Source organism: Emydura macquarii, unplaced genomic scaffold (genome assembly GCF_026122565.2).
Source record: "Emydura macquarii macquarii isolate MOO-44397 ecotype Brisbane River unplaced genomic scaffold, CSIRO-AGI_Emac_v2 contig_2473, whole genome shotgun sequence".
Classification (NCBI taxonomy): domain Eukaryota; kingdom Metazoa; phylum Chordata; order Testudines; family Chelidae; genus Emydura; species Emydura macquarii.
In genome coordinates, this window is record NW_027132610.1 from 21,629,307 (window position 1) to 21,641,937 (window position 12,631).

Genomic DNA, 12,631 nt, shown 5'->3' on the forward strand with positions numbered 1-12,631 from the left:
TGCCACTTAAGCCCTCAAAATAGGTCTTAAGTGGGATATAAGTAGTGCATAGGGCTTGGATTTCGTTTTTAATAATTAACCTTCCCCAAAACAATGCATACTTGCAACAGTCATTTCAAATATTACTTTTAAGCTATTTTAGTGCTTGTGACAACCTTGAAGACTTACACTATTTATCTGCACACGCAGCAAAAATATAATCTTCCTCACCAATATACCTCTATCCTGACCTAGAGTGACCACCCAATAGTGTGAGCAGACAGCTGAGTTTCCATTTTAATTGAATTCTTAGCCTCTCTGTGCTAACTAAGGTGTTGGTTGTAGGGTGACTTCTGCGATGTGGGTATTGGTCCTCCAGGAGCTGGACTGATGCCACCACCACGGTACTATTTTACATAGGGCCAACTGAAGATCTGTCAGATACCTTTCAAGGACGATGAGGAAAAATTATTATAAATCTTATGAACAAGTTCTTGTCGTGTTCTATAGGCAACTCACTTCCGTGAGAAAGATCAGACCATGGCAAGACTTCTGCAGCATCTTGACTTCTACGTCATGCCTGTGATGAATGTAGATGGCTATGACTACACGTGGACCACGGTACGTAGAAGGTTTCTAGACAGACGATGGAACATTCCAGTCTATTGTTTGCAAGTCTTGTGCGGGCTGACATAGTGGACAGATTTAAAGGGTTACTTTTCAAAGTGTCATGTGGCAGTTGTGAGCCCAGCCCTCTTAACTGGTGCTTGGAATTTCTATATCTCTGCCCTTTATAGACCACAATAGCTACTGCAAATGTGTGATTTTTAACTTATAGAATACAGGCGTTTTCCAGATACTGGGTCAAACCAATGCTTAGGAGCATCATAGCATCCCACCTTGTGATTTTAATTCTTTTGGATGTCAGGTGATGACTGTGGTAGGCTGCATCAGCAAGACTGCCAATACTGTGACAGTTCACCATTAGGGCAGAAAGGCCTGATTGAACAACTCACTCTTCCTTTTTGTGGTCTAAGGCCTGATAGCATAGTTTTCCAAGCACTTTTTGTTTCAAGTAAAAGAATGAGCAACAGTTAAGCTCAAACAAACGAATGAGCAACAGGTATTTGTGTAGTCCAGTTCTAGTCAAATCAGAATAATTATACCAGGCACAACCAGGCCTTGTACTGTACAACTTTTCATCTTGTTACTTTACATGCTTAGCATTACTTAATTTCAGTACCCGGAGAGATAATGGAGCAAATATTCAAGCAATCAATTTGCATATATCTAGAATATAATAAGGTGATATGTTACAGTCAACATGGATTTGTCAAGAACAAATCCTGTCAAACCAACCTTATAGCTTTCTTTGACAAGGTAACAAGCCTTGTGTATGGGGGGAAAAGATAGATGTGATATATTTTGACTTTAGTAAGGCTTTTGATACTATCTTGCATGACCTTCTCATAAACAAACTAGGGAAATACAATCTAAATGGAGCCACTATAAGGTGGGTGCATAACTTATTGGAAAACCATTTCCAGAAAGTAGTTATCAGTTGTTCAGTCAAGTTGGAAGGGCATATCAAGTGGGGTCCTGCAAGGATTGGTCCTGGGTCCCATTCTGTTCAATATCTTCATAAATGATTTAGATAATGGCATAGAGAGTACACTTGTAAATTTTGCGGACAATACCAAGCTGGGAGGGATTGCAAGTACTTTGGAGGATAGAATTAAAATTCAAAATGATTTGGACAAACTGAAGAAATGGTCTGAAGTAAACCAAATGAAATTCAATAAGAACAAATGCCAACTACTCCACTTAGGAAGGAACCGCCAGTTGTACACATACAAAATGGGAAATGACTCCTTAAGAAAGAGTACTGCAAAAAGGGTCTGGGGGTCCTAGTGGATCACAAACTAAATATGAGTCAACAGCGTAACACCATTGCAAAAGAAGCAAACATCATTTTGGGATGTATTAGCAGGAGTGTTGTAAGCAAGACATGAGAAGTAATTCTTCCGGTCTACTCCGTGCTGATTAGGCCTCAGCTGGAGTATTGAGTCCAGTTCTGGGTGCCACATTTCAGGGAAGATATGGAAAAATTGGAGAAAATCCAGAGAAGAGCAGCAAAAATGATTAACGGTCTAGAAAACATGACCTATGAGGGAAGATTGAAAAAATGGCTCTGGAGAAGAGAAGATGGGAGGTGGGGGTTCATGATAACAGTTTTCATGTACATAAAAGGTTGTTACGAGGAGGAGGGTGAAAAATTGTTCTCTTTAACTTCTGAGGAAAGAACAAGAAGCAGTGGTCTTAAACTGCAGCAAGGGAGGTTTCGGTTGGACTTTAGGAAAAAAATCCTAATGGTCATGGTAGTTAAACACCGGAACAAATTGCCTAAGGAAGTTGTGGAATCTCTATCACTGGAGGTTTTTAAGAACAGGTTAGACAAACACCTGTCAGGAATCATCTAGTTATTAAATAGTCCTGCCTTGAGTGCAGGGGACTGGATTAGATAACCTCTTGAGGTCCCTTCCACTCCTACACGTCTATGATTCTATGTGGATAACTATCTTATTGCTTTATAGGCTCCCTAAATCTCCTGCTTCTTTGCTCCCCTTCATTGGCACAGGTTTTTAGCCTTGACATCTAGAAATGTAATTGAAAGTTTCGCTTTTCACAAACAAGTGAAAAAAGTGATTTTCATTTTTTTAAACTTTTACGTAAACCCACATTTTTGTGTGTCTGCCCACAGAATCGGTTGTGGAGGAAGAGCCGCTCAAAGCATGGCGACAACAGCTGCATTGGTACCGACATGAACAGGAATTTTGATGCAGGCTGGTGTGGTATGGTGCAATTTTCTTCATATTTTATTACAGACATTTCAGTTTTAACCATTAAAGTTCTTCATTTTGAAAATATTTGTATTTACCTATTCATAAAGAGATAACGTACCTTAGTACTGAACTTAATCAAATCATTTATAAGCAGGTCAGGAGATCAGAGCTTTACCAGCTTTGCCACATACTTCCTGTGTAATTATCAGGAAGACAGTCAAGCCCTTTGTGTCTGTTCTGCCATCAGCAAATGGGAATAAAGAAACTTTCTTACCTCACAAGGGTATTGTAAGAGTGAATTCATTAATGTTTGTGAGATGCTAAGATACTACGGTGATGGGGACCATATAAATAGATTTAAAAGTAATATCAACCATAAAAATCTTAATACAGAACTTGGAGAAATCAGAAAGTTTAATAGCAAATTTATATGCTGTGAATATTAATTCCAGCAGGTATTTATATAGCACAATTAATTTTCAAAGCATTTAAAGTGCTTAGCAACCCTTGAGGCAGATAAATTATCATCTCTATTTTTAAGTGAGGAAACAGACACAATGAGAGTGGTTCTGCTCTGAAAAATCACGTGGTAGAAAAGGGCTCCTTTATATGCAACAGACCTGCTTTCTGTGTGTACTGAGTCATATCACCTGACTTTAGTAACTAAGACCTTGTCTACACTAGAGAGTATTGTTGATGCAAGTTACAGTGATAATCAAAAAGCGCTATAGTTACAGTGCTTGTGCCTGTTCACGCAGCACTCGTGTCACTGAAGCACATCCACAGTTGGTGCCCTAGCACTGAGAGTGAAAGCAGTGGACTGGGGGCAGCTATCCCACAGTGCAACTCGCCACCTTGTGCTGCTATGAGTTGTGGGAAGGTGGAGTGGATCACAGTGCATCATGGCTGTGGGGCAACATCCCATGAGGCAGTGATTTCCGTCCCATCATTCCATGGCTTTCTGACTGCATTTCACGGCATTTTTCAATGGCCCCAGTTTCCTGTGCGCCCGCCATCTCTATCTGAAAGGATGTATCATGCACTGCTCTCCACTGTTGTTGTCAGTGTTCTGAACACATCGCGGCTGCTCATGCAGCATATCATGAGCTTCCAATCAGAACAGGAATCTGAGACGCCTGACCTACGGTGTGCCTGCAAACAAACAATGGCAGATTACTCTTTGCATTCATGGAGCACGTGCATATGATGCAGGTCTGAGATGACGAGCACTGGCTGCAGAACTTTCAAATGTGCAAAGCCACCTTCATGGAACTCTGTGGGGAGCTTGCCCCCACCCTATGGCACAAGGATACCAGAATGAGAGCTGCCCTCTTGATGCAGAAGTGTGTGGCGATTGCCCTGTGTGGAAGCTGGCAACTCCAGACAGCTACTGGTTGGTAGCTAATCAATTTGGAGTTGGGAAGTCCACCGTTGGCGCTGTGTTATCACAAATGTGCAGCGCCATTAATCGCATCCTGCTATGAAGGACTGTAAGTCTTGGAAATGTGCCTGAAACAGTGAATGGCTTTGCAGTAATGGGATTCCCTAACTGTGGTGGGGCGATAGATGGCACGCATATCCCAATTTTGGCCCCAGACCATCTTGCAACAGAGTACATCAGTAGAAAGGGGTACTTCTCTATGGCACTGCAGGTGCTTGTGGATCACCGTGGATGTTTCATGGACATCAATGTGGGTTGGTCAAGAAAGGTACATGACACATCCATCTTCAGGACCACTGGCCTGTACAGAAAACTGCAAGTGGGGACTTTCTTTCCAGACCAAAAAAGTCCAATGGGGGATGTTGAAATGCCCATACTGATCCTGAGAGACCCAGCCTACCTCTTACTGTCATGGATCATGAAGTCTTATACAGACAACCTGGATAGCAGCAAAGAGTGCTTCAATAAAGGTTAAGCAGGTGCTGAATGACTGTTGAATGTGTATTTAGCAGATTAAAAACTCGCTGGTGATGCCTTTATGACAGGTTAGATCTAAATGGGAAAATATTTCCATGGTTATATCTGCCTGCTGAATGCTCCATAATATTTGTGAAGCTAAGGGTGAAAAGTTTCCCCTGGGGAGGAGTGCAGAGGTGCATCACCTTGCTGCTGATTATGAATCACCAAATACTAGGGCTATTAGAGGGGCACAATGGGAAACCATTCGAATCAGGGAGGCCTTGAGGAACTATTTTGACATGAGCACCAATAAGATGTCTTTGTAAACAGCTCTGTGCCATGCTATCCCTGCTAGCCAGCTTGCACTGTGTATCAATATAAGCTGCAACTACCACGTGCAAGAGACAAATAAAGATTGCTTATCCTTCACAGAGTATGTCTTCATTAAATAACTATTATTCACAAAACACACAAAAAGCTGGGCTGGAGGGGAGAAAGCAGTGAGGGGCATTGTGAGCAATGACAGCTGGGTTTAAGTCCAGCTATCATTCTGGAAGATGTCTGAAGGGCTGGAGTGAACAGGGTACCGAGACAGGCCGGGAGTTCGGTAGGAATGTGTGGGTGGAGCTTGGGGAGGGCACGGAAAGCAGTTCTATATTGGCTGGGGGGAAAGGAAGCAAGGAGCGAGCACGCAGGAATTCAATCTGCAGCATTATGAGTGACTTTAGCAGCTCTGTTTGCTCCTCCATGGCTTTTATCATGAACTCATGACCTGCTATCATTCACTCTTGGTTTTCCCTTCTCTCCTGCCTATCAATTTTTTGATTTTTGGTCACACTATGTCTCCATGCCCTTTTTTCTTTTTCCGCATCAGGGGACTGAAAGAGTTCTTGGAACATCTCCTCTTTGCCTGTCCATGGTAATTTTCTTATCAGCCATAGACACTTGGCAGGTGTGTAGGGGTTTCCCCTAACGGGCACATCTGTAGAAGCAAATTAACAATGAACAGAAGCATGATTGCTGTTAGTGCACTGACATTGATTCATTACTGTCAAATACTCTTCTTTCTCACTGTCCCCTGGCAAGTACACAGCTCGATGATCACCCAAGGCATGATGAGTTGTGCCTGGGGGGAGGGGGCACTCAAGCTGGGGAAAAGGTTCTGGGTAGTTGTTTGGAGGTATTGAGGCAGATAGATAGGGACAAAATTTCAAATTATGCCACCATTTTCTACAGGCAGGGACCATAGAAACCGATATTTCACTCCTGAGAGTAAGCAGATATGCTAGGGTACATCTCCTCCATGTGAGAAGCTTCAAACCGGGTCTTTATGCTGTTCGCCTGTATGCTGCTTTGGTCTCTGCACAAGTGATTGCTGATTGGTGCAGGAAAGTTTCCTACAATGGGGGAAGAAACAAAGTAGCTCTGCCTAAGAATCTCTAGCAGAGGATTGGCGAGTACCTCCAGGAAAGTCTCCTAGAGATCTCTCTCGTGAAATCTCAGTGTGCATTAACATGCTTTTCTGCTGCACTGCCTAGCTGCACAGGGTAATGGAAAGCACATGCAAACACAGATGTTCTTGTACATTTCTATACCTTCAACCAGCTGTATAATGCAACAAAGCAAAGGACAGCTGTACCTCATGTAACCAAGCAGCATCAGCTCAAAAAAATCACTTACCAGAGCTCCCCTCTCCTGCATCCTGCATGCCAGAGCTGGAGGACTGGGAGTGGCTCAAACACTCCGGGTCAAAAAGAAATCCTGGCTCCTCATGTCACCAAATGACCCAGTCCCCTGCTTTGCATCGTACTCCAACTCAACCTCCTCGTCCTCGACTTCTTCATCGGAGTTCAGTCTGGTGTCCTCTGTCTCTGGGCCTGTGGAGGTATCCAGGGGTCTCTTGACAGTGGAGGTGGGGTTGCTGTCAAGGATGGCTTCCAGATCCTTATAGAAGTGGCAGGTCTTTGGCTCTGCATCAGAGCGATGATTTGATTCCTTAGCTTTTTGGTACCCCTGCCGTAGCTCCTTGATTTTCGAATGGCACTGCAGCGTGTCCATTCATAGCTCTTCTCCACCATGCCATGAGAAATCTTACCATAGGTATCAAAGTTCCTTCAGCTGGAGTGCAGCTGGGACTGCACAGTCTCTTCTCCCAAAATGCTGATCAGATCCAGAAGCTCTGGTGTACTCCAAGTGGGAAAGCGTTTGATGCATGGAGCCACTATGATCAGCTGGTAAGATGTGATGTGAGTTCTCCATGCCAACCAAGCAAGAAGTGGAATTTCAAAAATTCCCAGGATTTTAAAGGGGGAGGAGTGTATGACTGCAGGGCAGTGGAGTTCAATCTGATGGCCAGAGTGGTCAGGATGGGTATTGTGGGACACTACCTAGAGGCCATTTACCGTGACATAACCAAGTTCAGTGTCTACACTGATGCTTTGTCACTAAAAGTTTGTCACAAAATGTTCTATGCTGCTCATCGAGGTGGTTTTATTTTGTTGCAAAATCAAGGGAGTTGGATTGATTGGGGAAGGGATTGTACTGTGTACACCACCCTGTTTTGGCGCAAAAAGATGACTTTGGTTGACAAAAAGTCTGTAGTGTAGACCAGCCCTAAAATAAGTTTATATTCCTCTTAGCCCTGCGGAACCAATATAGCTATAAGAATGCAAACTGGATTCTATACCTTCTTGGACATTCTCACCAGAATTGTTTATTAAGTTTCAATAACATAAGCCTTTGCAAACCCATTGAAGGTAATGGGATTGTATAGGTGTAACTCACAATATAATCTGGACTGCAGACTCTTCATTATCAATGACGCTGTGTAAAAAGGAAAGAACCCAGTACAATTCTCAGAACCTCAGGGTTAAGTTTTATAATTCTTATATTTTAAAATATTTTTTACTTAAACTGAACATATCTGACACACAATTACTGTGAAACAATAAAGATGGAACCCAACAATTTCAATATTACAGATGTACTTTTCAGAGTAAAACCACTCTTTAAGGGAAGAGCTTCATTTTCAGAGGTGTTGAGCAGATACAACTACCACGACTTCAGTTGGAGTTATTGACCAGGAGGACACACTAACTGAAAGCAGCACCAGACCCTGCCAGAACAAGAAATGCAAAACCCATGGACATATCTCCACTGTTACGATGATCAACACATTCTACAACACACCTTTCAAGATCCATGGTCCTATACATGCCTATCACAACACGTGATATACTTCATCCAGTGCACGAAATGCCCCCATAACAAACACTTGGGTGAAACCAAACAATCAATATGCTCTTGAGTAAACTCACACAGAAAAATTAAAAAAAGACAAAAACGCCATTTTACCTGTGGGTGAACACTTTTCACAAACCGATCACTCTATATCTGACCTCTCAGGCCTCATTCTCAAAGGAAATCTGCACAACACCTTTAAAAGATGAGCTTGGGAGCTTAAATACATAACTTTGCTAGACACTAGAAATCCTGAACTGAACAAAGACATTGGTTTTATGGCTTACTTAGGGGTTCTCAAAGTGGGGGTCGGGACCCCTCAAGGAATTGCAAGGTTATTATGGGGGAGTCACGAGCTGTCAGCCCCTGCACGTGCTTGGGCTGCAGCTGTCAGCCCATTGCATGGCTGACAGCCAGAGCCCTTCAGAGCCGGGTGGCTGGAGAGCAGCGGCGGGTGGCTGGGTGCTCTGAAGGCAGCACCATCCCCAGCAGCAGCACAGAAGTAAGGGTGGCACGACTTGGGTGGGGGTGGCATGGCATGAGGGGGTCGTCACTTTTTTAGACGGGGGAGTCGTCACAGCCTGAAATATTTTCAAAGGGGGTCCTAGAGAAAAAGTTTGAGAGCCCCTGCCTACAACAATCTACAACCCACTAACCCCGTCCTGCTGCGCTCTTCCCCATCCAGCTGCTTTTATTTATTTATTTTTCACTTCCCTTCCTTTCCCGTCTCTGAATGGAGAAGTGTTAACAGGCCACTTCACCTTGAATGGTCCCAGAAAATACGTGTTGTTAACTACTTATGCTAAACAATGCTTTATTTTGCAACTGGGCCATGAGACAATTCAGTGTACAATATAAGAACTTAATAGGTGACATTGTATGCTCTTTTTTATTACAGGTAAAGGTGCCTCTCATAATGATTGTCATGAGATATACTGTGGACCCTATCCTGAGTCTGAACCAGAAGTGAAAGCTGTGGCTAATTTTCTCCAAAAGCATAAAGATCACATTAAGGCATATATAACTATGCACTCTTACTCACAGATGGTACTGTTTCCATATTCCTACACTAAGAATAAAAGTAAAGACCATGATGAGCTGGTAAGTGCATCTTCATCACCTTGCAGGAATGGGCATTTAATAAGAAGAGGGAATGACTGCCTTCAGTAGGCTTTTTGTCTGTTCAAGATTTGGGAAAATAGATTTGTGATGAGGTATGCAAGAGCGTAAGAAAGCTGGAAGTTGGCATAATCATTATATGATTACAAGAAAGTATTCCGGTTTTGGAGGACACTGATAAAATGGAAGTGTTTATTCTGGATGGATAAGGTAGCCTGACTTTCTGATATTTTCAAGGCATCGCTAAGGTGGCAAAGTAAAGGTAATTTGGGCACCTCAATAAGGCATTTCCAAACATTCAAGTTCAGATTTCTTGTAAGTTTTTCCCTATATTTGAACTTACTGAGTCTGTAACTTTTTTTTTTAACTCTATTGCTCTTGAATGATGTGCACCCATAACACTGATATGTTCCTGCAGCCTTAACTGCACCTTAATTAACTCTTTTGTATAGAAATTTTTTAAATGGTCCTAAAGGTCTGATAGAGCCCTGTTTTTTAGAGCCCCTAAGGTCCTCAAGAGGACCAGAAGATCACAGGTAGTCCACAGAAGAAGAATACCTCTTTGATTCTGTGGGCCATGAAGCTGTCCACTGGCGATGGGTCCTGGAGTTATAGGTCTCCTTAGGCCTATGTAAAAAGTCCCAGTCCTATGAAGTTCTGGAGGTCCACACGATCAGGGCGCCTCTCTCTTGCAGAGCACTACGAGTTGTGTAGGATCAGCTCCCTTTCTATTAACCAGCGGGATAAAAGGGGAAGCTGGGAAGTGAAGAACACCCTTTTCTTTTTTTTTTACCACTGGCTTACCCCCCAAGCCTTCAGGTTTCTCTAGAGTAGGAAAAGAGATTCAGGTTGGGTTGGAGTTAGCCAACAAATGTAGGCCAGTTAAGCTACTCGGGTGGCTGAAGAGCCTAACACAATTTGCTGGGGTAGAGGATAAGAAGAAAAAGCCCCTTCCCTGCTCCCTCTGGCCAATTTCTTGATGCTTTCCATGCATGGAGGAGTGGACTCGGGGTTCTTTACTCTGAGTGCCTCCTGAATGGGGCCAAGGAAGGAACAATAAGTGGCTGAAAGAATGGGGAAGGGCTTTTCATTCCATGGGACCACCTATGTGGATACATAGGACATGGACAGGATGGACAAGAATCATAGGGTAAGAAGGGACTGCAAGGGTCATCTAGTCTAACCCCCTGCCAAGATGCAGGATTTGTTGTGTCTAAGCCATCCAAGACAGATGGCTATCCAGCCTCCTTTTGAAAACCTCCAGTGAAGGAGCTTCCGCAATCTCCCTAGGCAGTCTCAAGATATTCTTTATGCTAAGCATCCCCTGCATGGGGCCAGGCAGCCGCAGCTGGTGATGCATATTTGGGATGGGTTCTCCATATTGCCTTCAACCTTCATTCCCACTCCTTTTTCCCCACAGAGATCTTTGGTCATTAAAGAAAAAATTAAAAAGTAGCTGTTATTGTCTCTAATGGGAGTTTTTTTCTCTTTTTAAAAGTTATTAGACTTTGTACAGTGAACATAGGAGTAGGAACATAGAAACTATCTGCCTGATCAGACCAGAGGTCTATCCAGTCCAATATTCTGTTTCCAGCAGTGACCAGTACCAGATCCTTCACAGAAAGGAACAAAAAAAAACCTGTAGCAGACATAAAATAACTTCTCCCAGGAGAATATTTCTTCCTAAATCCCCCCCAATTACTGACCATTTTATGCCCTCAAAGTTGAGGGTTTATATCCCTTTTAAATTTATTTTTTTTATCCTAGCTAATGAATTTGTGAAGGAAGATAAAGAAAATATTGATGTCACTTCCTTCCCTGTAAAGTAGAGATGTGATATTCTGTAAACTAATTACAGAACAGTTCATTCTAGTCTGTTGTTCAAGAGTGGTGTACAGTTCCATCATTAAATTCTTTTTTGTATGCTTCAGTACTAACTTTAAGTTAAAATATTTAAAGGCTACTTGAACAATATTTGAAAGGAAATTAAAAATATAGGACAGCTACAGAGAATAATGGATTTGGTGATAATTTGTTGTTAGCATCTGTGCTGCAACTGGACAGCAATTTGTACCATGGACATAACCTAACCATGTTTAACCACACCTTGTAAGCATTCTGAAGCCTACCACATGTTCACATTACAGACTGCACTGCAGCCAGGTTTGGGGACAACCATGCTGTAAACAGGTCCTCTCTCTTTATTGTATCCATAGTGGATGAATTCTATGCCCTAACAGAGACAATGTGAAACACTTTTACTAAATTATAATAGCAAATTAATATTTTGTTGATTTCAGCTATATGTGGCAAACAAAGTATCTAATGCTATTAGAAAAGCAACTCAGAAAATTTATGATTCTGGCCCTGGTGCACAAACAATCTGTAAGTATCATTTTTAGTATTATAATCAGTATGACAGAATAGCCTCTCTACCACCAGAAGGCAGTGGGTAGGACTGAGGCCTAAAGCTGTGGTTTCAAGTAATAATCTGTTTTCTTTTTTTTCTCCTATAGATTTAGCTCCTGGAGGTTCAGATGACTGGGCTTATGATCTTGGCATTAAGTATTCTTTTACCTTTGAGCTTCGGGACAAAGGAACACATGGATTTTTGCTTCCTACAAATCTAATTAAACCCACTTGTATTGAAGCACTTTCTGGTATCAAAACAATAGCTTTACATGTTATCAACAATATTTAATGTACTATATTTTAATTTGGTATTTCATAGCTTTAGCTGGTAATTTACATGTCCTCATGGTCAGTATCATTCATACAAGTGTGCTTTGTTTTTTAGTTTGATCAAATAAAAACAGGAATTACTTACTGCTTTATTTTAATTATTTGTTTAGTGGCATTTGGTGTTCCATTTACTACCTTTCACCCTGACATATACTGCTTCACAAACCACACAACACTAATTAAATGTAGCCAGCTGTAGTGCGAGAAGGGTAGTGACCAACAAACTACACTTGTACAAATGTAACCTACTCAGCCCAATAATATTCAAACAAATATATGTTGTCATTTTAGCACCCCTTTATAGTTTGGTTTCAGAGAATTTTTGAATAATTCAGTAACACCAACAATGGTGAAAAGCAATCTTTTAAAACAAATTGTACTAAAGTGGCCGTGTAACCCACTGGTGAACATGTTACTGGTCCCTCCCTGTGCCAGATACGCAGAGGGTATGAGTCTCTTACAATCCTAGCTAAAGAGCCTTGGCTCTGTTTGCGTAAGTGGCTACATCTTGGCTTTCAGCTCTGGAAGTTCCTGGTTTAATCCCTAATATTTTGGCCAAGATGGTGGTAGGCACATGTAGGGTGCCTCTCCATGGAAGTGGAAACACCACAAGTGACTAAGCTAACCTCTCACTACTACACAACACAGCTCAAATGTCCAGTATTCCCAATCAGTCCAGCAGCTGAACAGACTGAAGAAATATGCCTATAGTGTCCAAATTCAGCAAACAAACTGGCTAAAAGCATGCACTAAGTTCCACAGGCTGCAGAGGGAGAAGGAAATTCCAAAGCCAAGCAGCCACAGCTGA

At 42.2% G+C, this 12,631-nt stretch overlaps 1 protein-coding gene across 1 annotated transcript in view; it reads left to right on the forward strand.

Annotated features, from left to right (window-relative positions):
- Positions 1-11,907, forward strand: part of CPB2 (carboxypeptidase B2) — a 28,867-nt gene extending 16,960 nt beyond the window's left edge. Inside the window, 5 exon segments of the mRNA XM_067563133.1 lie at positions 490-600; positions 2,741-2,831; positions 8,861-9,063; positions 11,382-11,466; positions 11,598-11,907. Coding sequence (XP_067419234.1) covers positions 490-600; positions 2,741-2,831; positions 8,861-9,063; positions 11,382-11,466; positions 11,598-11,782 — 675 coding nt within the window. The 3' untranslated portion in view covers positions 11,783-11,907.
- Positions 11,908-12,631: the final 724 nt, after the last annotated feature.